The 26,403-nt window shown below is 43.7% G+C and overlaps 1 protein-coding gene across 4 annotated transcripts in view; it reads left to right on the plus strand.

The window, feature by feature from the left end:
• Window positions 1-9,324: 9,324 nt before the first annotated feature.
• The window catches only part of LOC140453699 (nuclear GTPase SLIP-GC-like), a 147,787-nt gene continuing 130,708 nt past the window's right edge, over window positions 9,325-26,403 (plus strand). The window contains exons 1-2 of one of the 4 annotated variants that reach the window (XM_072548650.1): window positions 9,325-9,422; window positions 13,133-13,189. In XM_072548650.1, the coding sequence (XP_072404751.1) occupies window positions 13,147-13,189 (43 nt within the window). In that variant the 5' untranslated portion in view covers window positions 9,325-9,422; window positions 13,133-13,146. Of the gene's footprint in view, window positions 9,423-10,338; window positions 10,447-12,848; window positions 12,885-13,132; window positions 13,190-26,403 lie in introns of those variants that run through there. The other 3 variants (XM_072548651.1, XM_072548653.1, XM_072548652.1) reach the window with 3 other exon arrangements.

Below are 26,403 nucleotides of genomic sequence, written 5' to 3' on the forward strand. Positions count from 1 at the left end.
GAGTGGATTCTTTCTTGATTATATGTTATATTGAAATATGTCTCTCGATTAAACTTAAAAATATAATCCATAAGCATTAAGTTAACCTGGAGCAGTGTTTTGTAGAGGAATAAGACAGTGCTAGTTTCTGGGTCTGTAGATTGAAAGAAGCAAAAATGGCCTTCAGTAGAGTGATATGCTCTTCTTGTCGGATGTGGGGGTTTCGGGAGAGTTTACGTGTTACTGAGGATTAAATGTGCAATAAATGCCGTTGGTTGGGAATTCTATCAGATCAAATCGATCAGTTAGAGAGACAGTTAGAGGCAATGAAGAATTAACAAGAGCAAGGGGCTGTGATAGATGGCAGTTATAGGAAGGGGGAAAAGTCGCAGATACAGTCACATAGATGGGTTAACTCTGGGAAAGGTAAGAGAGATAGGCAGGTAATGCAGGAGTCTTCTGTGGTATCCCCATTTCAAACAAGTATGCTGTTTTGAAAAACGTAGGGGGTGCTAGATTTTCAGGGGAATGTAGCAAGAACAGCCAAGTTTCTGGTATTGAGACTGGCTCTAATGCAATGAAGGTTACTTTGGGTTCCAAGAGATCAATTATGTTTGGGGACTCTCTCTTCTGAGGTACAGACTGATGTTTCTGTGGCCAGCAACGAAAAATCACAATGGTATGTTGCCTCCCTGATGCCAGAATCAAGCATGTCTCAGAGAGGGTGCAGAATATTCTCAAGGGGGAGAGGGGACAGCAGGAGGTCATTATACACATTGGAACCAACGATATGGGAAGGGAAAAGATTGAGATTCTGAAGGGAGAATACAGAGAGTTAGGCAGGAATTTAAAAAGAAGGGTCCTTGAGAGTAGTAATATCTGGATCACTCCCAGTGAGGGTAGGAACAGGAGAATAGAGCAGATAAATGTGTGGTTGAGGAGCTGGTGTATGGGAGAAGGATTTACATTTTTGGATGATTGGAATCTCTTCTGGGGTAGAAGTGACCTGTACAAGAAGGACGGATTGCACCTGAATTGGAAGGGAACTAATATACTGGCAGGGAGATTTGCTAAAGCTGCTCGGGAGGATTTAAACTAGTAAGGTGGGGCTGTGGGACCCAGGGAGAAAGTGAGCAAAGAGATCAATCTGAGGCTGTTACAAATGAGAACAAAGGCAAGCCAAACAGTTAGGGCAGGCAGGAACAGAGCAGAGTACAAGGTAGGACTGATAAATTAAACTGCATTTATTTCAATGCAAGAGGCCTAACAGGGAAGGCAGATAACTCAGGGCATGGTTAGGAAAATGGGACTGGGATATCATAGCAGTTACAGGGACATGGCTCAGGGATGGACAGGACTGGCAGTTTAATGTTCCAGGATACAAATGCTACAGGAAGGATAGGAAAGGAGGCAAGAGAGGAGGGGGAGTGGCATTTTTGACAAGTGAGAGCATTACAGCTGTACTAAGGGAGGATATTCCTGGAAATACATCTAGGCAAGTTATTTGGGTGGAAACGAGAAATAAGAAAGGGATGATTATCTTATTGGGATTGTATTATAGATCCCCCAGTAGTCAGAGGGAAATTGAGAAACAAATTTGTCAGAAGATTTCAGTTATCTGTAAAAATAATAGATTAGACTACTTACAGTGTGGAAACAGGCCCTTTGGCCCAACAAGTCCACACTGACCTGCCACCCACCCAGACCCATTTCCCTACATCTAATGCTACGGGCAATTTAGCTTGGCCAATTCACCTAACCTGCACATTTTTGGTTTGTGGGAGAAACCAGAGCACCCGGAGGAAACCCACACAGACACGGGGAGAATGTGCAAACTCCACACAGAGAGTTGCCTGAGGCGGGAATTGAACCCGGGTCTCTGGTGCTGTGAGGCAGCAATGCTAACCACTGTGCCACTGTGCTGCCCCTATTTTAAAAAAAAAATTTTAATCCCAAAACTTAATCAGTTCGAAGTAAATGGTGTTTCAAATGAGGTCACCATGAACTGGGAGGCAAAGTGCAACACTAAATAGGGAGCAGATAAGGAACAGGGTGAACATAATCCACAGCAAGATGACTTTCCCTCAATTATCTCCAAGAACAGTTCAAAAACATGGGCTTTTAGACAGAACAGATTTTAAAAATCATTTAATCATTCATTTTACAGTATAATTGTAAAACATGGGTCATCAAACAATAAACCTTGTTCAGTATACATTAGTTTCCTTCCAATGTTACTACCAGTTGTACAACAGCTCTCCTAATGAAATGCAACTCTTCCTTGTGCACAGAGGGCACTACTCAGTGTGCACAAAGGAGTCTTGGCTTGTGGTTGCGGTAGGAGATTTTAACTTCCCAAACATAGACTGGGACTGCTATAGCGTTAAGGGTTTAGTTGGAGGGGAATTTGTTAAATGTGTACAAGAAAATTTTCTGATTCAGCATGTGGATGTATCTACTAGAGAAGGTGCAAAACCTGACCTACTCTTGGGAAATAAGGCAGGGCAAATGACTGAGGTGCCACTAGTTTGCGGCCAGCGACCATAATTCTATTAGCTTTAAAATAATGATGGAAAAAGATAGGCCAGATCTAAAAGTAGAAATTCTAAATTGGAGAAAGGCCAATTTTGATGGTATTATGCAAGAACTTTCAAAAGTTGATTGGGGACAGATGTTCACAGGTAAAAGGACAGCTGGAAAATGGGAAGCTTTCAGAAATGAGATAACGAATGTCCAGAGACAGTATATTCCTGTTAGAGTGAAAGGAAAGGCTGGAAGGTATAGGGAATGCTGCTTGACTGAAGAAATTGAGGGTTTTGGTTAAGAAAAAGCAGGAAGCATATGTCAGATATAGACAGCATAGATCAAGTGAATCCTTAGAAGAATATAAAGGCAGTAGGAGTGTACATAAGAGAGAAATCAGGAGGGCAAAAAGGGGACATGAGATAACTTTAGCAAATAGACTTAAGGAGAATTCAAAGGGCTTTTACAAATACATTAAGGACAAAAGGGTAACTAGAGAGAGAATAGGATCCCTCAAAGATCAGCAAGGCAGCCTTTGTGTGGAGCCGCAGGAGATGGGGGAGATACTAAACGAGTATTTTGCATCAGTATTTACTGTGGAACAGGACATGGAAGGTATAGAATGTAGATGGTGACATCTTGAAAAATGTCCATATTGCAGAGGAGGAAGAGCTGGGTGCCTTGAAATGCATGAAAGTGGATAAATCCCCAGGACCTGATCAGGTGTACCTTAGAACTCTGTGGGAAGCTAGAGAAGTGATTGCTGGGCCTCTTGCTGAGATATTTGTATCATCAATAGTCACAGGTGAGGTGCCGGAAGACTGGAGGTTGGCTAACATGGTGCCACTGTTTAAGAACGGTGGTAAGGACAAGTCAGGGAACTGTTGATCAGTGAGTGTGATGTTGGTGGTGTGCAAGTTGTTGGAGGGAATCCTGGGGGACAGGATGTACGTGTTCTTGGAAAGGCAAGGACTGATTTGGGATAGTCAACATTGCTTTGTGCGTGGGAAATCATGTCTCACAAACCTGATTGAGTTTTTTGAAGAAGTAACGAAGAGGATTGATGAGGGAAGAGCAGTAGACATGATCTATATGGACTTCAGTAAGGCATTTGACAAGGTTCCCCATGGAAGACTGGTTAGCAAGGTTAGATCTCATGGAATACGGGAAGTACTCGCCATTTGGATACAAAACTGGTTCAAAGGTAGGAGTTAGAGGGTGATGGTGGAGGGTTGTTTTTCAGACTGGAGGTACGTGTATGGAATGAGCTGCCAGAGGAAGTGGTGGAGGGTAGTACAATTGCAACATTTAAAAGGCATCCAGATGGGTATATGAATAGGAAGGGTTTGGTGGGATATAGGCTGTGTGCTGGCAGGTGGGACTAGCTTGGGTTGGGATATCTGGTTGGCATGGATGAGTAGGACTAAAGGGTCTGTTTCCGTGCTGTACATCCCTATGATTCTGTAACTTCTTTGTCTGTCCAACTGTTCATTTGTCTGGGGTGAATAGATGTGACGTTGGGAAAACACAGCAGGCCAGACAGCATCTGAGGAGCAGGAAAGTCAATGTTTCAGGTCGAAACCCTTCATCAGAAGTGAGGACGGGGAGGGGAGCCCAGAAGTAAATAGAGGGAGTGGGTTGAGCTAGGGAAGGGTAGGTGGGATATAGGTCAGGGGTCGTTGTGATTGGAGCCGATAGATGAGACGGAAGGTAGACAGGTGAGGTCAGGTCAAGGAGGCAAGGAAGAGGAGGAGGGCTGGACATGGGGTTAGGCTGGAGGGATTTTAAAGCCAAAATATGAAGTGTTGTTCCTCCAGTTTATGTGTGGCCTTGTTTTGACAATGGAAGAGGCCAAGGATGGACACATCATCAGGGAGTGAGAGCAGGAATTGAAGTGGATGGCTACTGGAGGGTCAGGTGGTTGATACTCGTCCCCTCGTCTGTGTTTGGTCTTCCCAATATACAGGAGGCTACATTAGGAGCATGGATGCAACAAATGAAGTTGAATGAAGTGCAGGTGAATCTCTGCTGGATCTGGAAGGATTGTTCCGGGCCTTGGTCGGAGGTGAGAGGGAAGGTGAAGGGGGCAGGTGTTACATCTCTTGTGGTTGCAGGAGGAGTTATCTGCTGTAGTCGAGAGGTTGGTGGTGGGTGTGGAGTTGATGAGGGAGTCACAGAATGAATTGTCCATGCAAAAAGCAGACAGGGGAAGGGATGGAAATATCTTTTTGGTGGTGGAGTCTTATTGTAGGTGGCAGAAATATTGGAGGATGATGCATTGGGGTTCAGAGGTTGGTGGGACGGTATGTGAGGACTAAGGCGACTCTATCCCTATTGTTATTGGGGAGGGGTTTTGAGGCCAGAAGTGCAGGAGATGGTGGGCGGCATCTTTGATTACCAGGGATGGGAAACTATGGACCCTAAAGTAGGAGGATTTCTGGGATGCAGACTGGAAACAGAGACTTTATGGTGCGACCGTTGATGAACGATCAAAGAAATTTTTCAAAATGCTCAACAAAAGTATATTCTGGTGAGTATATTCTGGTAAGAGGAGGGGTAACCTGCCATGGGTGTCTCAGGAAATAAGGCAGGCTATCAAAGTGAAAGAGAAGGCATATAAAGTAGCCAAAAACAGCAGGAATCTGGAAGATTGGGAAAACTTTTAAGGTCAACAGAAAGCCACAAAAAGAGCTATAAAGAAAAATAAGGTAGAGTATGAGAAAAAATTAGCACAGACTATAAAGACAAATAGCAAAAGTTTCTATAAATATATAAAACAAAGATGAGTGGCTAAAGTAAATGTTGATCCTATAGAGGATGAGAAGGGACAGTTAATTATGGGATATGATGAAATGGCTGAGGCTTTGAACAGGGACTTTGCATTGGTCTTCACAGTGGAGGATACTAATAACATGCCAGTAATGTTGAAGAGATGAAGGTAGGTGAGGACCTGGAATCAATTATTATTACGGAAGAGCTAGTGTTGGGTAAGCTAAGGGAGCGAAGGATAGATCAACCTCCTGATGGAATCCATCCCAGGGTACTTAAAGAGGTGGTGGGAGAAATACTAGCTGGACAGGCAGTAATTTTCCAACATTCACTGACTCTGGAGCAGTCCCAACAGATTGAAAAATAGCAAATGTGACGCCACTGTTTAAAAAGGGTAGTAGACAAAAGATGGGAAATTATAGACCAGTGAGCTTGACCTCTGTAATGGGGAAGATGCTTAAGTCTATTATTAAGGAAGAAATAGCAGGGCATCTCGAAAGAAATTGTCTTATTGTATAGATGGAGCACAGGTTCATGACGGGCACGTCATGCTTCACAAATCTTTTGGAATTCTATGAAGACATTTCAAGCAAGTTGGACAATGGGGACCCAGTGGATGTGGTGTACCTAGATTTCCAAAAGGTCTTTGACAAGGTGCCGCACATGAGGCTGCTGCATAAGATAAGAATGCATGGTGTTTGGGGTAGGGTATTAGCGTGGATAGAGAATTGATTGACTGACATGAAGTAAAGAGTGGGGATAAATGAGTCCTATTCTGACTGGCAATCAGTGACTAGTGGTGTGCCTCAGGGATCGGTGTTGGGACCACAATTGTTTACAATCTATATAGATGATTTGGAGATGGGGACCACATGTACAATGTCAAAATTTGCCGGTGACACTAAGAGAAAAGGTGTGCAGAGGGCTGTGAAACTGCAGAGGAACATACATACATTGAGTGAGTGGACAAAGTTCTGGCAGATGGAATACAATGTTCGTAAATGTGAAGTCATACATTTTAGTAGGAGTAACAGCAAAATACATTATTGTTTGAATGGTAAAAAGTTGCAGCATGCTGATTTACAGAGGGACCTTGGTGGCCTTGTGCATGAATCAAAGAAGGTTGGTCTGCAGATATAAAAAGTAAATGGAATTTTGTCCTTCACTGCTAAAGGGATTGAGTTTAAAAGCAGGGAGGTTATGTAGCAGTTGTAGAGGATGCTGGTGTGAGAAACAAAGCCAACTCACTTCAATAATTTCAGTCCGAGACAAGATCTGAATCAGTAGTGCCATTTATTTTACACTTGCAAGTGGGTGTGATGTCCAGTGTCTATAAGGCAGAGGACATACATACACCAAATTCAATTCATACACAACATTTATATGATTTGATTTCTATTGTTTTACACTGCTCCCTCCCCTGTTTACATCCTCCACTTCCCTAAGACCGGCCCCCATTACCCCTGTTTATCTCTTGCCTTATCCGGCCTTGTCTGTGACAAAATGCTTGTTTCTGGCCTCACAAGGCCGTTTGACCTCATCCTGCTGTAGGTCATTGTTAGGAATATTCTTTCTTCATCATTATCTACCCCCTTCATCTGTGCCTTTCCCGAGGCCGTTCTGATCCCTATGACCCTTTTAATTGGGGTTTGTTCCTCTGTCTCTGTAAAAGTGGGAAACATGTTTATACCTACTGTTTGTACAGGTGTATCTAGCTTAACTTCATCCCCTCACAACATCTTATCTATTTGCCCATAATATCTACCATTGTTTTGCTGTCACGTCTCATTCTGACATACAGTTTTAGCTAATACAAAAACAATTATGTATTTCCTCCATATCGTTTCCATTCTTGTTGACTCAGCTCTTGGCTAAAACAATTACACACTGGTGTGAGCCCATTTTACTTTGTAAAATGGAATTGCAGAATTGCAGAAGTAACATTAATTTACCTATATCCCACACTGGTGAGGCTAAACCTGGAACACTGTGTGCAGATTTGATCTCATTAGTTAAGAAAAGATGTACTGGCACTGGAGGGGTGCAGAGGAGGTTCACTAGGTTGATTCCAGAGTTGATGGGGTTGGTTTATGAGGGGTAACCTGGGATTATATTCATATAATCAGAATTCAGAAGATTATCTTATAGGTATATCTTCAGGTATCTTATAGAAACATAAAATTATGAAGGGAATCGATAAAATAGAAATAGATAGGATGTTCCACTAGTAGGTGAAACCAGGACAAGAGGGCATGGCGTCAAGACCATAAAAGAAGCAAGTTTAGAACTGAACTGAGAAGGAACTTCTTCATCCAGAGGGTTGTTAATCCATGGATTTCCTTGCCCAGGGAAGTGGTGTGCCGCTACTTCAGTAATTGCTTTTAAAGCTAAGCTAGATACTTTTTTGAAAAATAAAGGAATTAAAGGATATGGTGAAAACGTAGGTAAGTGGAGCTGAGTCAATGAAAAGATTAGCCACGATCTTATTGAGTGGCAGAACAGACTCGAAGGGCCGGACGACCTACTCTTGCTCCTAGTTCTTATGTCCTGAAGTGGAATGTCTCATCCTGGGGGCAGATGCAGCAGAGGTGTAGGAATTGGGAGTATGGGATAGCATTTTTAAAAGAGGGTGGGTGAGAAGAATTGTAGGAGAAAGTGAGGACTGCAGATGCTGAGGATCAGAGTCGAGAGTCTGCAGCTGGAAAACCACAGCAGCTCAGGCAGCATCTGAGGAGCAGGAGAGAGAGGAATTGTAGTCAAGGTAGTTGTGGGAGTTGGTGGGTTTGAAATGGATATCATTGGTAAGTCAGTTTCCAGAGACATTGACAGTGAGGTCCAGGAAGGGGAGGGGAGTGTCAGAAATGGTTCACGTGAATTTAGGGGCAGGGTGGAAAGTGTTGGCAAAGTTGATGAACTATTCAAGCTCCTTGTGGGAGTATGAGGCAGCACAGATGCAGTCGTCAATGTAATGGAGGAAGAGGTGAAGGATGGTGCCAGTGTAGTTGTAAAGATGGACTGTATCAGGAATCATACAAAGAGGCAAGTGTAGCTTGGGCCCATGCAGGTGCCTCTGGCCACCCCTTTCGTTTATAGGAAGTGAGAAGAATTAAAGGAAAAATTGTTGAAGGTGAAGATCAATTCTGCTAGGTGAATGAGAGTATCAATGGAGGGGGACTGGCTGGGCCTGTTCTTCTCTCTCTTTGGGCTCTATCCTCACCTATTGTTTACTCCTTATCCTTCCCCCCCATACTATCTTCTGCATATTAACTTACATTTTCCCAGCTATCATCAGTTCTGAGCGTCACCAGACCCAAAATGTTGACTCTGTTTTCTCTGCATAGATGCTGCCATACTTGCTGAGCTTTTCCAACAACTTCTGTTTTTGTTTCTGATTTACAGTATCCACGATGTTTTTTGTTTTTATTTGGTCTGAGATTGAGACTGGGACTTTTAGGAATTTAGACCAAGTTCTGGGATTGAGACTGGGTGCTGGTCCAGCTCTAGGACCAGGTGAGGATCACATTACAGAAAATTGAAAAGGATTATCAACTTCGAATACCCTTCTAGACTCGATGGTTCTTCCACATGTCCTAACGTGACTTGCATTTCCTGCTTTTTGTTCAGATTTCTGGCATTCTCTGTCCCTGCTCAAACACCATGTGGAGACTGGGTGGACAAAGTCAGAAATCACATGATACCAGTTTACAGTCCAACAGATTTATTCAAAATCACAAGCTTTCGAATCCGTGATTTCAAATAAACCTGTTGGACTATAAAACGGTGTCGTATGACCTCTGACTTTGTCTCTTCAAACAGGCAGATCCCCTCAAACAAGCACTGTATGAAATGGCGCCAGTTTAGCCAAAGCCTGCCTGCTGGTTATAATACATTGAATACATTAGCCAGCTCCGCTATCTGGAGAAACGTTACTTCAATAAAGTTCTGAAAAGCTAGGCAAACACACATCCATCTAAGTTATAACAGGTTATGCAACATATAAAATGAGTTTCACTTTTCATTTCCTGTAAAATTCTGCACATCTTCAGTCATAGACACTGATTGGTGCAGAGACTTTCCCCCTGGGCTGAAAGTGAAACAGGTAAGTTAGAAGTGCATTGAACCCAGCAAGAGGTGCTCACGTCTCTCGCCTGGTAAGTGTGGCTATTAATGTCCTGGGGTTACAGAATCTGGAAGTTAGTAAGTGTGGAATTTGCTGCACTGTTGTTTAGTGAATTAAAAGTCACTCAACACCAGGATATAGACCATGAAGTTTATTTGGAAGCACTGCCAAACCTGTCGGACTATAACGCGGTATTGGGTAATTTTTAATTTTGTTCACCCCAGTACGTCCACATCTTTGTTTCGTAAGTGTGGAAATTAGTGTAACTAGTTAGTGAGTGTGGAAATTACTGAGAGTGGAGGTAGCGGAGTGTCACTTATGTGTGAATGAGGATTTGTGTGAGAAGGCCATTGTGAACAGGATGAAATGTGCAGCTGTATGAAATGTGCAGTGGTTAGCACTGCTGCCTCACAGCTCCAGAGACCCGGGTTCAATTCCCGCCTCAGGCGACTGACTGTGTGGAGTTTGCATGTTCTCCCTGTGTCTGCGTGGGTTTCCTCCGGGTGCTCTGGTTTCCTCCCACAGTCCAAAGATGTGCAGGTCAGGTGAATTGGCCATGCTAAATTGCCTATAGTGTTAGGTAAGGGGTAGATGTAGATGTAGGGGTATGGGTGAGTTACGCTTCGGCGGGGCGGTGTGGACTTGTTGGGCCGAAGGGCCTGTTTCCACACTGTAAGTAATCTAATCTAAAAAAGTATCCCCGGAGGAGCCAGCTGTTTGTTTTGTGTCTGACTCCGATGTTGTTTGTAACTAAGATGGGTGTGTGTTGAGCCACCATTTAATGCAGCACTTATTTGGTAGGGGTTGGCGGTTTGAGCAAGAACAAAGGATGTCAGAAATTTGAACGAAAAACAGGAAACGAAAGTCACGTCACGAAATATTGAAGAACCATCGAGTTTAGAAGAGTAATAGAAACTGACGTCCTCATCCTCCTCAAACTTTCCTATCGCGATCCGAACCTGATGCCAGAACCGGACCAGCTCCCGAATCAAATCCAGAGCGCACTGGTCCAGTGTAGGGCACAGGGCAAGATTGGAAAGATTTAGGTTGGAAAAGTGAGGATGTGAGATATAATTATTGAGCAGGATTAATTGAAGGCGTAGAAGTTTCATTACTCAGACGTGATTAATTGTTAAGGACTTCCGGGGTTCGAGTTGGCCTTCCTCACCCAGACCTCCCAAAGCCCGCTAAATGCTTGCATCTGAATGATTCAATAGTTCTGGATTTGCACTGTCTTGTACAACTTTCTCTGCAATTAATTCTCCTGCCGTCATTTCGATTCCTCAGACCCAACTTTTGTTTCTTTGCCTGTTTTCAGTCCATCTTCTTTTGGTTCTCATGCCATTTAATCTCTTCTGATTTGCATTCATCATTTTGTTTTGTTCTCCATTCCCACTTCCTCTTTTCCTGTCCTGATGTTTTCAGTCTGATTAGAAAGACCATCCCTGAAGTGTTGACTCTTTTTCTCTATAGCCATGCTTAACCTGCAGAATATTGCAAATAATTTTGTGAAAAGTTCTAGTATTTGCAGTATTTTACCACTTACCTCCCTCTCTCTTTTCCCCTTCATCTTGAAGTCTCACTCTTCCTTAACCACAGCCCTGCTCCAATCACATCGTTGGAAAAATAATACAGAAATGTAACGTGCATATTTGTCCTGATTTGGAGGTGCTGGTGTTTGACTGGTGTGTACAAAGTTAAAAATCACACAACAATAGGTAATAGTCTAACAGGTTTATTTGGAAGCACTAGCTTTTGGAGTGCTGCTCCTTCAGCTGTTTGTGGAGTATAAGATCGTAAGACACAGAATTTATTGCAAAAGTTTACAGTGTGATGCAACTGAAATTATATATTGAAAAAGATCTGGATTGTTTGTTAAGTCTTTCATCTTTTAGAATGATCGTGTTGGTTTCAATTCTTCCTTATGTAAATCCCAGAACTTTTTTTTGAAGTTACATTCTCAAGTGAACTTTAACAATAGGTGCCATGTGTGAGGTGCCCTGTGTGAGGCTGTCTGTGCGCCAATGTTCAGACTGATTCTGTTTCTAAAAACAGGGATTTAGAGAATCTTAATGGATTCATGCAGTTTTTGAGCAAAATAAAATAAAGTACAAATTCACCCCACAGTCATGTGCGTCTGTGGGGGGGGGGGGGGGGGGGGGGGGTAAGGGTATGAGTGTCTGTGAGAGAATATGTGTTTGTGTGTGAGTCTAAAGGGGTATAAATCTGTGAGAGGGTGAGAGTGTGGGTGTGTATATGTAAGCATATGAGAGAGACTCTGTGTGAGTGGGTCTGTACGAGTGTGTGTGTGTGTGTATGTGAGATAGGGTGGGTGGGGGGAGAGAGAGAAATCCTCTGCTTGGCCACTTTTCGTTGTTGCCTGTCCCAAAGTCTGCCTTGGAGGGCAGTCACCCGAAGGTCCGAGGCCAAATGTCTGTTGATTGGTGTGCAGTGTCCATTCACCCATTGCTGTAGCCTCTGCTCAGTCTCACCAATGTACCATGCCTGCAGCGTATGAGATAGATAGCGTTGGCTGAGTCTCATGAGTATCTGCTGCATACATGGTGGGAGGTGTCCCCATGTGTAATGATGGTACCTGTGTCAACATTCTGACACGCCTTGCAACATCTGCCATGACAGGGTTGTCTGGTGTTGTCCTGAAAGCGGGGCAGTTGCTGCAAACAATGATCTGTTTGAGGTTTGCTGGTTGTTTAAAGGCAAGAAGTGGAGGGGTGGCGAAGGTCTTGGCAAGACGCTAATCCCCATTGATGATATGTTGCAGGCTGTGAAGAACATGGTGTAGTTTTTCGGTTCCTGGGAAGTACTGGACAACAAAGGGTACCCTGTCAGTTGCAGCCCGTGTCCGTCTCCTGAGGAGGTCATTACGGTTTCTCACTGTGGCACGTTGGAACAAGCGGTCGATGAGTTGAGCATCGTTCCTCGTTCTTATGAGGCCATCCTTGAGTACTTTCAAGAAACCGTAATGACCACACACACACAGACACACATAACTTTGTGGGGTGAATTTGTACTTGCAGAATTGTATTTTATTTTGCTCAAAAACTGCATGGAATCCATTAAGATTCTCTAAATCCCTTTTTTAGAAATAGAATCAGACTGAACATTAGTGCACAGACAGCCTCACACAGGGCACCTCAGAACTTCAATGCATTATCTGAGACAACATGGCACCTATTGTTAAAGTTCATCTGAGAATGTAACTTTAAAAAAAAGTTCTGGGATTTACTGAAACTGAAGAACTGAAACCAACATGATCATTCTAAAAGATGAGAGACTTAATGAGCAATCCAGATCTTTTTCAATATATAATTTCAGTTGCATCACACTGTAAACTTTTGCAATAAATTCTGTCTTATGATCTTATACTCCACAACCAGCTGATGAAGGAGCAGCATTCCGAAAACGAGTGCTTTCATATAAATCTGATGGACTATAACCTGGTGTTGTGTGATTTTTAACTTTGTACATATTTGTAAGTATTAGTCCATTTCCTGTAGTGATACGTTTGTAATGACAGCACTCGACAAAATAACAGGTTTCTCAAGGATAGACTCTCCCTATAATCTAGAGGTTTTGAAATGGATTGGAGACCTGAGAAATGTTCAATTCATAAAAAGCGGTTGGCATCTACAATCAGGATCACTTTGTTTATGGTAATTCTAGAATCAACTTCACACTGAAGAATATCTTTGGCTATTAATAGAAATGCTTTCCTTTCAGATCTGGTCTGTACAATGGAGTTCGAAGATTCAGAGGGAGCCAACAGCACTTCCTCAGGTACAGCTCATTGTGTCATAATGTTGAGCTTTTTATTTTTTTCATTCAGAAAATTGAGTTCTATGTTCCTTATTGAAAGACTACATCCCTCACTTTGCTGGGAGCTGAGTGTCGTCCCCACTGGAGAGGCCAATGGAACTGAGATTGAAGTGTGGCATGGCTGATTTCTCATTACTTCCTGTGATAAAATAAAGTTCTCAGTCTGTTAATGATTTTGTTATTTTAAAAGATACAGTTTATTTAAAGAAAATCAGTACGTTGTAATTCCTTCAATTAATCATCTGTGAAAGCAACATTTCACTCAAGTACACAATCTTATGAAAGCAAACTTATTATATAACCACTGATTGTCAATCAAAGTGTTCAGTTGAAGACAGCCCACTGTGAGAATGTTAGATAGTAATCAGCCATGCAGTGTAAATTCTTTAATGGTAACTCCTCAGGCTCATCTCAACAGCTGGAGAAAAATAACAATAACTGACTTTTTAAAAAAAATTCCAAACATTTGAAAAAAATTTGGAGTCTTATGGCCTAGCTTTTTTCAAATTCTATTTCTGATCTTGATTGAACAAAAATAAGCACTTGCTGCAGACCCTGAGTTTTCCGAACAATTTCTGTTTTTGTTTGATTTCCAGCATCTGCGGTTCTCTTTTTCTTTGTTTTTGAAAGGTGCCTTGTCGAACAGAAGTCCAAATACAAAGCATCTACTGGTTTCCCTCGAACCACTCTGGTTGGGACTTCCTCAAAGCTATAATGAATTAGCCAGGCTCTATTATCGTTTTATGAAGCCACGCTGACTCTGCTTGATTACATTATGATTTTCAAGATATGCTGCTATTACTTACTCGAATGATTCCATCGTCTTCTCCACTTTAGGCTAATCAGCTTATAGTTATTTGCATATTGTCTCCCTCCCTATCTTGGGTAGGGATGGCACATGGACAGTTTTCCAGTCCTCCAGTTCTTGTTCAGAATCCATGTGCACCGCCATCTCTTTTAGGATCCTCAGATATAAAGGCCAGGGACCTACCTGCCATTAGCCCCATCAATCTATGTAATACTGCACCTTCAATGATGGTAACTACTTAATTACTCCACATTAAAGACTGATGCAAAATATCTGTTTAACTCCTCTGTCATTTCTTTGTTTTCCAAGACCATCTTCCCAGATTCATTTTTTAAGGGGCTTATGCTCACTTTGTTCTGTCTCTGTCGTTACATATTTCATGAAGTTCTTATTGTCAATCTTTATATAACTTACGAATTTGTCCTGAGTTTTTTTCTCTCAATCTGTTTAGTCCTCCTTTACAAGATTTGCTCACTCTTGAATATATCAAACAAACTGACCCCAATAGCTTTCTGTGGTTGAGCATTGCTTAGGTTCACAACTCTGAGTGAAGAAATATTTCCTCATCTCAGTCCTGAATGGCTTACCCCCTTATTCCTAGACTGTGACCCCTAGCTCTCAACTTCCCCAACATTAGGAACATTCTTCCTGCACCTAATCTGTCCAGTCTCATCAGGAATTAATACTACACTCTGAGTAAAACAACTACCTCTGATATCTGTCTTATATCTCTACTCCTCAGTTTAAAGCTATGTCCCCTTGTGCTAGCCATCACCATCGGAGGAACAGGGCTCTCATTCTCCACCTTATCTAACCCTGTGATTATCTTAAATGTCTCAATTAAGTCAACTCTCAACCTTATGCTGTCTAACGAAAACAGCCTCATGTCCCTTTTCCTTTCCTCGTAAGACGTTCGTTCTATACCAAACAACACCCAGTAAATCTCCTCGGAGCCTTTTCCAAAGCTTTCACATCCTTCCTATAATGTGGTCCTCTGCATTCATTTTATTCCTTTCAAAATGAACTACCTTACACTTTTCTGCATTAAACTCCATTTGCCACTTCTCAGCCCAGCTCTGCAGCTTATCTATGTCCCTGTGTCACCTACAAATTCCTTCGGCACTATCCACAACTCTACCAATCTTAGTGTCATCTACAAATTTACTAACCCACCCTTCTACGGTTTCATCCAAATCATTTATAAAAATTACCAACTACCATGGACCCAAAACAGATCCTTGTGGTACACTATTGGTAATTAAACTCCTGGATGAACATTTTCCATCAACCACCACCCTCTATCTTCTTTGACTAGCCAATTTCTGATCCAAACCGCTAAATCACCTTCAATCCCATGCTTCCATATTTTGTGCAATAGTCTATCATGGGGAGCCTTATCAAACACCTTACTGAAATCCATACACACCACATCAACTGCTTTATCCTCATCCACTTGTTTGGTCATCATCTCAAAGAGCTCAATAAGGTTTGTGAGGCATGACCTACCCATCACAAAACCGTGTTGACTATCCCTAATCAACTTATTCCTTTCCAAATGATTATAAATCCTCTCTCTCATAACCTTTTCCAACCTTTACCCACAACCGAAGTAAGGCTCATTGTCTATAATTACCAGGGTTGTCTCGACTTCCCTTCTTGAACAAGGGAACAGCTATCCTCCCGTCTTCTGGCACAGTTCCTGTAGACAATGACAACATAAAGATCAAAGCCAAAGGCTTGACAGTCTCCTCCCTGGCTTCCCAGAGGATCCGAGGATAAATCTCATCCGGCCCAGGGGACTTATCTATTTTCACACTTTCCAGAATTGCTAACACCCCCTCCACAAGAACCTCAGTCCCATCTAGTCTCTTAACGGTACTGCCTGCAACAGTAGTAGACCCGCCAACTTTAAGGACATTTAAATGGTCATTGCAGAGACATATGGACAACAATGGAATAGTGTAGGTTAGATGGGTTTCGGATTGGTTTCACAGGTCGGTGCAACATCGAGCGAGAGCCGAAGGGCATGTACTGCGCTGTATGTTCTATGTTCTGTGATTTTATATGTCTCAATGAGAGACCTCCTCATTCTTCTAAATTTCAATGAGTCAAGCCCAGTCAATGTGCATTTGCCAATTCTGCCAACCCGGGAATCAGTCTGGTGAATCTTCATTGGATTCCTTCAATAGTATGAATATCCTTCCTCAGACTAGGAGACCAAAACTGCACGTGATACTCAGGGAGTGGCATCACCAAGGTCCTGTAGGACTGAAGCAGGACATCCCTACTCCTATACATCTATCGTCTCGCATTGAAGACTAGTATGCCATTACCTTTCCTCACTCCCTGCTGGACCTCAGTGGAACCCTCAGTGACTGTTCTACCATGACACTCAGACTCATTACACTTCACCTTTCCCTTATCTGCCACCGTTCAGGTATTCTGCCTTCCTTGTTTTGTCACCTGTGTGAATAACCTCACATTTATCCACATTATATTGCATTTGCTAAGTATTGCCCACTCAGCCAGCCTGTCCAAATCATTCTGCAGCCTCTTAGCATCCTCCTCACAGCACAAACTGCCACCCAGCTTAGTATCATCTGTGAATTTGAAGATATTGCATTTAATTCCCTTGTCTAAATTGTTAATGTATATTGTGAACAGCTAGGGTCACAGCACTGAACCTTGCAGTACCCCACTCGTCACTGCCTGCCACTCTCAAAAGAACCAATTTATTCCAAAACAGAGTGAAGACTTTGGACCCAGTATGGCTCTTCTTCAAAACCAGCCTGACTCCCTCAGCCCTGAGAAAATGAAAGTGCCCTGTTTAGGGAAATGACTTTTTATTTCCGGTCACTTCTTGCCACAGAATAACTCCACGGAGACTTGTATCACGTCATCAAATCACACCTTATTTACACATGGATAGACCTCAACACTGATCCAGTTTTTATTATTTTATTAAACGGTACAGTTTACAAATAATTAACATTAAAAGCTGTGTACAGGGAAACAGAAATTTACAAGGGAGAGGAGTGGCAAAGCCAGACCCCAAACCCTACCATTCAACCAGTTTTCAGGGAAATGAGGACAAACCTCAAATCCCACTTTCAGTCATCATAGAAGCAGCTGTAACACATACATACAAGACAGTCCAATTGGATAAGAAACAGTGCATAGAATACAGAACCCCCCAGCAACTATTACCATAAACAGTGCTCTTCAAAATGTAGAGTCCATTGCCCGGAACAGAGTCCTCTCCAGTATACAAAGTGCATTGTCAGAAATAGAGTCCACTCCAGTCTGCAGAGTTCATTGCCAGAAACAATGCATAACCAAGAGCAGAATCCACTCCTGAAAGCAGCAAACGCACACCCCACAGTAACTACACCAGTGTTCAGTCTCCATAAAAGCCTGGCCCATCCAGAGAGAACCAGGTCCACTCTCGAACACATTGTGAAGGTGCAGTTAACTCACAGGGATTTGTTCCACTCCCGAAGACAGAGACCACTCCTAAACTCCGGGATGCAGCAAATGCTCACCTCCCAGCACTCACACAGGTGTTCAGTCTTTACAGAGACCTAGTTCACCGACAAAAGGCCAGGCCTACCCACAGGAACAGCTCATCTGAAAAGGTGCATTTTCTTATAGGGACTCAGCCCAAACACCAAAAAAAGGTGAAGACACATACAAAAAAAAAAGAAAGTCAGGTTGCAAGGGCTAAGCCCTGCCACAAAATCAGCACTGTCCTTTTCCCAAAGTAAAAGCAAAGAGTAACACACAGGCTATAACCAGCCAGTCAAACAGTTGTTTCCTAATGAGAACTGAAACACATTGACTGTGTAGATCAGGCAATTTAAAAATCAGTCCTCAATAAAAAAGGAATACCAGTTAACACATTGGCTATATAATTCAGCCAGTTCAGGAATCAGGTTTCCTCCAAAATAAACAGAAACCAACAGTAGCAGTACACACTGAATGTGGGCAGCCAGAGGAGGTGTGGGGGTTGGTGGTGGTGTAGGATCCAGGGAAATAGTGAGGGAAGACATCATATTGAGACTGGAACAGTTGGGAAAGGGAGCGAGTCAAACAGTCAGGGTAGGAAGGAACAAAGCAGACCCCAGGTTATTGAGTCAGTGTTCTTGTTTTTGGAGACAAAGTGTACAGTCATGGCAGCGCAGGCGGTGGAATGTTCCTCCTGCAGGATGTTTGAGGTAGGGGTGACCACCGATACTCCGGCCGACTTCGTGTGCAGGAAATGCAGTCAGATCCTGATCCTCACCGAACGAGTTAGGGAACTGGAACTGGAGTTGGATGAGCTGAGGATTATTCGAGAGGCTGAGAGGGTGATCGATAGAAGCTACAGGGACATACTTACGCCAGAGAACAGAGGTAGCTGGGTAACAGTTAGAGGTGGGAAGGGGAAGAAACAGGCAGTGCAGGGTTCCCCTGTGGTCGTTCCCCTAAAAAATAAGTATGCAGCTTTGGAAACTGTTGGGGGGGACAGCCTTGCAGGTGTAAGCTGCAGTGAAGGGGTCTGTGGCTCTGAGATTCAGAAGGGAAAGGGGGAGAAGAGGAGAGCGCTAGTTATAGGGGACTCTCTAGTTAGAGGGACGGACAGGCGGTTCTGTGGACATGAGGGAGACTCTCGGCTGGTTTGTTGCCTCCCGGGTGCTAGGGTCCGAGACGTCTCGGACCGTGTCTTCAGAATCCTTAAGGGGGAGGGTGTGCAGCCAGAAGTCGTGGTACACATTGGCACCAACGACATAGGTAGGAAGAGGGGTGGGGAGGTCATTCAAGAGCTCAAGGAGTTAGGCTGGAAGCTAAAAGCTAGGACAGACAGAGTCGTCATCTCTGGGTTGTTGCCGGTGCCACGTGACAGAGAGGCAAAGAATAGGGAGAGAGTGCAGTTGAACACGTGGCTGCAAGGATGGTGTAGGAGGGAGGGCTTCAGATATTTGGACAATTGGACTGCATTCTGGGGAAGGTGGGACCTGTATAAACAGGACGGGTTGCACCTGAACCAGAAGGGCACCAATATCCTGGGGGGTAGGTTTGCTAGCACTCTTCGGGGGGGTTTAAACTAATTTGGCAGGGGGATGGGATCCGGACTTGTAGTCCAGCAAGTAAGCTAGCTGTGTGTCAGGATGTCCAAGACTGTAGGGAGGCTGTGGAGAAGGTAGCACTGACAGGGACTACTTGCGGACACAGAGATGGGCTCAAGTGCGTATACTTCAATGCAAGGAGTATCAGAAATAAGGTGGGTGAACTTAAGGCGTGGATCGGTACCTGGGACTACGATGTTGTGGCCATCACGGAAACATGGATAGATGAGGGACAGGAATGGCTGTTGGAGGTTCCTGGTTACAGATGTTTCAGTAAGATTAGGGAGGGTGGTAAAAAAGGAGGGGGGGTGGCATTGCTAATTAGAAATGGTATAACGGCTGCAGAAAGGAAGTTTGAGGGGGATCTGCCTCTGGAGGTAGTATGGGCTGAAGTCAGAAATAGGAAAGGTGCAGTCACCTTGTTGGGTGTTTATTATAGGCCCCCCAATAGCAGCAGAGATGTGGAGAAACAGATTGGGAAACAGATTTTGGAAAGGTGCAGAAGCCACAGGGTCGTAGTCATGGGCGACTTCAACTTCCCAAATATTGATTGGAAGCTCTTTCGATCAAGTAGATTGGATGGGGTGGTGTTTGTGCAGTGTGTCCAGGAAGCTTTTCTAACGCAGTATGTAGATTGTCCAACCAGAGGGGAGGCCATATTTGATTTGGTACTCGGTAACGAACCGGGACAAGTGGTGGGCTTGTTGGTGGGTGAACATTTTGGTGATGGCGACCACAATTCTGTGACTTTCACCTTGGTTATGGAGAGAGATAGGTGCGCACAACAAGGTAGATTTTACAATTGGGGGAAGGGAAATTACGATGCTGTAAGACAGGATTTGAGGAGCATACGTTGGGAGCATAGGCTGTTAGGGAAGGATGTGGTGGAAATGTGGGACTTTTTCAAGGAGCAGATACGACGTGTCCTTGATATGTATGTACCGATCAGGCAGGAAAGAAATGGTCGTGTGAGGGAGCCTTGGTTGACGAGGGAGGTTGAATGTCTAGTAAAGAGGAAGAAGGAGGCTTACATAAGGTTGAGGAAACAAGGTTCAGACAGAGCAGTGGAGGGATACAGGATAGCCAGAAGGGACCTGAAGAAAGGGATTAGGAGAGCTAAGAGAGGGCATGAAAAATCCCTGGCGGATAGGATCAAGGATAACCCCAAGGCATTCTATGCATATGTGAGAAACCTGAGAATGACGAGAACGAGGGTAGGTCCGATCAAGGACAGTGGTGGGAGACTGTGTATTGAGTCGGAAGAGATAGGAGAGGTCTTGAACAAGTACTTCTCTTCAGTATTTACGAACGAGAGGGACCGTATTGTTGAAGAGGAGAGTGTGAAACGGACTGATAAGCTAGAAGAGATACCTGTTAGGAAGGAAGATGTGTTGGACATTTTGAACAACTTGAGGATAGACAAGTCCCCCGGGCCTGACGGGATATATCCTAGGATTATGTGGGAAGCAAGAGAGGAAATTGCAGTACCGTTGGCAATGATCTTCTCGTCTTCACTGGCAACTGGGGTGGTACCAGGGGACTGGAGAGTAGCGAATGTTGTGCCCCTGTTCAAAAAAGGGAATAGGGATAACCCCGGGAATTACAGGCCAGTTAGTCTTACTTCTGTGGCAGGCAAAGTAATGGAAAGGGTACTGAGGGATAGGATTTACGAGTATCTGGAAAGACACTGCTTGATTAGGGACAGCCAGCACGGATTTGTGAAGGGTAGGTCTTGCCTTACAAGTCTTATTGAATTCTTCGAGGAGGTGACTAAGCATGTGGATGAGGGTAGAGCAGTGGATGTAGTGTACATGGATTTTAGTAAGGCATTTGATAAGGTTCCCCATGGTAGGCTTATGCGGAAAGTCAGGAGGCATGGGATAGAGGGAAATTTGGCCACTTGGATAGAAAACTGGCTAACCGGTAGAAGTCAGAGAGTGGTGGTAGATGGTAAATATTCAGCATGGAGTCCAGTTACAAGTGGAGTTCCGCAGGGATCAGTTCTGGGTCCTCTGCTGTTTGTAATTTTTATTAATGACTTAGAGGAGGGAGTCGAAGGGTGGGTCAGTAAATTTGCAGATGATACAAAGATAGGTGGAGTTGTGGACAGTGAGGAGGGCTGTTGTCGGCTGCAGAGGGACTTAGATAGGATGCAGAGCTGGGCTGAGGAGTGGCAGATGGAGTTCAACCCTGCCAAGTGTGAGGTTGTCCATTTTGGAAGAACAAATAAGAATGCGGAATACAGGGTTAATGGTAGGGTTCTTGGTCAGGTGGAGGAACAGAGGGATCTTGGGGTCTATGTACATAGATCTTTGAAGGTTGCCACTCAGGTGGATAGAGTTTGTAAGAAGGCCTATGGAGTATTATCGTTCATTAGCAGAGGGATTGAATTCAAGAGTCGTGAGGTGATGTTGCAGCTGTACAGGACTTTGGTTAGGCCACATTTGGAGTACTGTGTGCAGTTCTGGTCGCCTCACTTTAGGAAAGATGTGGAAGCTTTGGAGAGGGTGCAGAGAAGATTTACCAGGATGTTGCCTGGAATGGAGAGTAGGTCGTACGAGGATAGGTTGAGAGTTCTCGGCCTTTTCTCGTTGGAACGGCGAAGGATGAGGGGTGACTTGATAGAGGTTTATAAGATGATCAGCGGAATAGATAGAGTAGACAGTCAGAAACTTTTTCCCCGGGTACAACAGAGTGTTACAAGGGGACATAAATTTAAGGTGAAGGGTGGAAGGTATAGGGGAGATGTCAGGGGTGGGTTCTTTACCCAGAGAGTGGTGGGGGCATGGAATGCGCTGCCCGAGGGAGTGGTAGAGTCAGATTCATTGGCGACCTTTAAGCGGCATTTGGATAGGTACATGGATGGGTGCTTAATCTAGGATAGAAGTTCGGCACAACATCGTGGGCCGAAGGGCCTGTTCTGTGCTGTATTGTTCTATGTTCTATGTTCTAACAAGGTAGAACTGATAAATTAAACTGCATTTACTTCAATCAAGAGGCATAATGAGGAAGGCACATGAACTCAGGGCACAGTTAGGAACATGGGACTGGGATTTCATAGCAATTACAGAGATTTGGCTAATTTCTATCCTGGAATGTTAAGCTTAACAATCAAGGATACAAATGCTTTCGGAAGGATAGTAAGGATGCCAGGAGAGGAGAGGGAGTGGCATTTTTGGAAAGGGATAGCATTACTGCTACTTAGGGAGGATAGTCCTAGGAATACATCCAGGGAATTTATTTGGGTGGAACTGAAAAATAAGAAAGGGATGATCACCTTATTGGGATTGTATTATAGACCCCCTAGCAACCCGTGGGAAAATGAGAAACAAGTTTGTAAAGAGATTTCAGTTATCTGTAAGAAAAATAGGGTGGTTATGGTAGGGGATTTTAACTTTCCAAACATAGACTGGGACTGCCATAGTGTTAAGGATTTAGGTGGAGAGGAATTTGTTAAGTGTGTACAAGAAAATTGTCTGATTCAGTTTTTAGATGTACCTACTAGAGAAGGTGACCTGACCTACACTTGGGAAATAAGGCAAGGCAGGTGACTGAGGTGTCAGCGGGGGAGCATTTTGGGATCAGTGACCATAATTCTATTAGTTTCAAAATTGTGATGGAAAAGGATAGACCAAATCTAAAAGTTGAAGTTCTACATTGGAGAAAGGCTACTTTTGATGGTTTTAGGCAAGAACTTTCAAAAGTTGATTGGGGGGAGATGTTTGCAGGTAAAGGGATGGCTGGAAAATGAGAAGCCTTCAGAAATGAGGTAACGTGAGTCCAAAGACAGTATATTCCTGTTAGGGTGAAAGGCAAGGCTTGTATGTATAGGAATGTTGGATGACGAGAGAAATTGAGGGTTTGGTTAAGGAAAAGAAGGAAGCAAATGTCAGGTTTAGACAGTAATGATCGAATGAATACTTAGATGAGTATAAAGGCAGTAGGAGTATACTAAAGAGGGAAATCAGGAGTGCAAAAAGGGGAAAGCTTTGGCAAATAGGGTTAAGGAGAATCCAAAGGGTTTTAATAAATACATTAAGGACAAAAGGGTAACTAGGGAGAGAATAGCGCCCCTCACATATCAATAAGTCAACCTTTGTGTGGAGGTACAGTAGATGGGCGAGATATGAAACGAGTGCAGAGGAACCTTGATTATCCGAAGGAGATGGGTGAGCACTATTTTGTTTGGATAATTGATTATTCGGTTAATCGATTCAATGTCTTTCCTCTGGGGCTTGGAGTTTTCTATTAAGTCTGCTCTCTGTTCAAGAGACTAGCAGCAGCACAGCAAATGAGCCCCTGCCCCCCAACCCTGTCCAACACCACACCCCCACCCGACCCCAATCCCATCCAACACCGCACCCCCACCCACCCCCCTAAATCCTGTCCAACACAGTCCCCACCCCGCCCCCACCCCCATCCTCACACGCCCCCACCCCCTCTCCAGGGCAGCTGAACTGGACCCAAACAACAAGACTGCTGCTACTACTGCCACTGCCTTTTGGGGGGGAGTGAGCACACACACACACAAAACTTTTTACTGCAACGTTTTGACAGGTTCCACCTCTGCCCTGTAGACAATAATGTTAGAGAGATTATCTGGGGAAGTGGGGGGGGGGGTCCAGGGTACACGTCTGTGTTGAACTCCAGGGAAAGTGTGGGAAGAGGGAGAGGGGTGGGAGGTCAGTCATTTAGAGATGGTGCTTGTGCTCCCATCAGTCCAGGACTGTTCTCGGCAGCACTTTTAATCACTGTAAACAAAATACGCAATCAGTGTTGGACACACGTCTTTGATGTGAAGTTTCTGTCGGGACCTGGAGATCTCCTTCGGATTATCCGATTTTTGGATAATTTATATTCGGATAATCAAGGTTCCTCTGTATTTTGCATCAGTGTTTACTGTGGAGAAGGAGTTGGAAGGTATAGAATATGGGGACATAGATGGTGCCATCTTGAAAAGTGTCCATATTAGAGAAGACGAGATTCTGGGTGTTTTGAAACAGATAAAAATGGATACATTCCCAAGACCTGATCAGGTGTACTGGAGAAGTCTGTGGGAAGCTAGTGAAAGGATTGCTGGGCCCTTTGCTGAGATATTTGTATCATTGATAGTCACAGGTGAGGTGCTGGAAGACTGGAGATTGGTTAATGTGGTGCCACTATTTAAGAAAGGTGGTAAGGAAAAGCCAGTGAACTATAGGTGGTGAGCCTGACATCTGTGGTGGGCACATTGTTGGAGGGAATCTTGAGGGACAGGATTTACAAAGAACAAATAAAACTACAGCACAGGAACAGGCCCTTCGGCCATCCAAGCCTGCAATAGAACAGATCCCCTATCGAAACCCGTCACCTATTTTTCTAAGGGTCTGTGTCTCTCTGCTCCATGCCCATTCATGTATCCGTGTAGATACATCTTAAATGATGCTATCGTGTCCACCCCTACCACTTCCACTGGCAACGTGTTCCAGGCACCCGCCACCTTCTGCACAAAGAACTTTCCACACATATCTCCCTTAAACTTTTCCCCTCTCACCTTGAACTCGTGACCCCTAGTAATTGAGCCCCCCCCCCGACTCTGGGAAAAAGCTTCTTGCTATCCACCTCTTATGATTTTGTTGACTTCAATCAAGTCCCCACTTAACCTCGGTCTTTCTAATGAAAATAATCCTAACCTACTCAATCTCTCTTCATAGCTATCTACCTCCATACCATGCAACATCCTAGTGAACCTCATCTGCACCCTCTCCAAAGCATGCACATCCTTTTGGTAATGTGGCAGATGAGATATATCCAAGACTGCTGTGCACAGCAAGGGAGGGCTCTGACTTTAACTTTCTAACTTTCAAGTCCTCTGCACATATTGAAGAGTTGCCATAAGATTGAAGGACAGCTGTTGAAGGACAGATTCACCATGCTTTGCTTGAAGAAATTCCTGTTATCTCAGTTCAAAAGTGTCGTCCCATCACTGTAAGGCTATGTCCTTTGGTGTTCGTCTTTTCTACTAATGGAAACATCTCCTCCATGTCCACGCTGTCCAGGCATCTCAATATTCTATAATTTTGAATCAGATCTTCCCTCATCCTTCTAAACTCCACAGTGTACAACCCAGACTCCTTTACTGCTCCTTATATGACAAGCTCTTCATCTCCAGCATCATTCTTGTAAACCTTTTCTGGTTCTCCTCCAATGCCAGCACTTCATTCTTTGGATATGCGACCCAAAACTGCTTTCTATGTTATAACTATGGTCTGACCAGAGTCTTATTCAGCCTCAGCAGTACATCTCTGCTCTTGTATTCTAGCCGTCTTGAAATGAATACCAACATAGTTTTGCTTTCCTCACCATCACTGAACCTGCATGTTAATCTGAAGAGAATCCTGAATTAGGACTCCCAAGTCCCTTAGTACTTCATATTTCCAATGCCTTTTCCCTGTTTCGAAAAGAGTATATGCCTCTGTTCTTCCTTCCAAATTGCACTAGCTCACATTTTATCACATTTTATTCTATCTGCCATTTTGCCCACTTGCCTACAAACGCCTTCAGAACCTGGGGTGTAACCCACTTCCAAGTGATTTATTCACCCTCAGAACTTTCTGCTTCCCCAGTGCTTTCTCCTTAGTGATGACCTCTACACTCATCTCTGCCCCTGACTCTTGAAGTTCTGGTGTGCTGCTGGTGTTTTCCATTATAGCTGAATACCTATTCAGTTCTTCTGCCATTTCTTTATTACTATTTCTCTGGCCTCATTTTCTAGCATCTAATGTCCATTCTTGCCTCTCATTTTTTTAGACATCTTAAAAAACACTCTTCAAATCTTATTACTCGCAAGCTTTCGATCATTTTGTCTTCTCCCAACTTATTGCTTCTTAAATTATCCTCTGCTAGTTTTCAAATGTTTCCAAATCCTCTGCCTTCCCACCAATATTCACTGTACTGTGTGCTTTTTCTTTTGTTTTTATACTGTCCTTGAGTTCCCTGGTCAGGCATGGTTGTCTCATAATCCCCTTAACGTGTTTCTTCTTCCTTTCAATGAATTTCTGCTGTGCTTCTCAAATTAAACTCCACAAACTCGTTCTGTTTTTGCTCCACTGCCTTCCTGGCTAAGCTCCCCTTCCAATCAACTCTGGTCAGCTCCTCCCTCATGTCTTTGTAGTTACCTTTACTCAATTGTAATAGCCTTGCACCTGATTCAACCATCTCCATCTCAAACTGCAGGGTGACTTCTATTGTATTATGATCTCTGCGAGTATTGGAGTCCCCAG

Source organism: Chiloscyllium punctatum, chromosome 27, assembly GCF_047496795.1.
Source record: "Chiloscyllium punctatum isolate Juve2018m chromosome 27, sChiPun1.3, whole genome shotgun sequence".
NCBI lineage: Eukaryota > Metazoa > Chordata > Chondrichthyes > Orectolobiformes > Hemiscylliidae > Chiloscyllium > Chiloscyllium punctatum.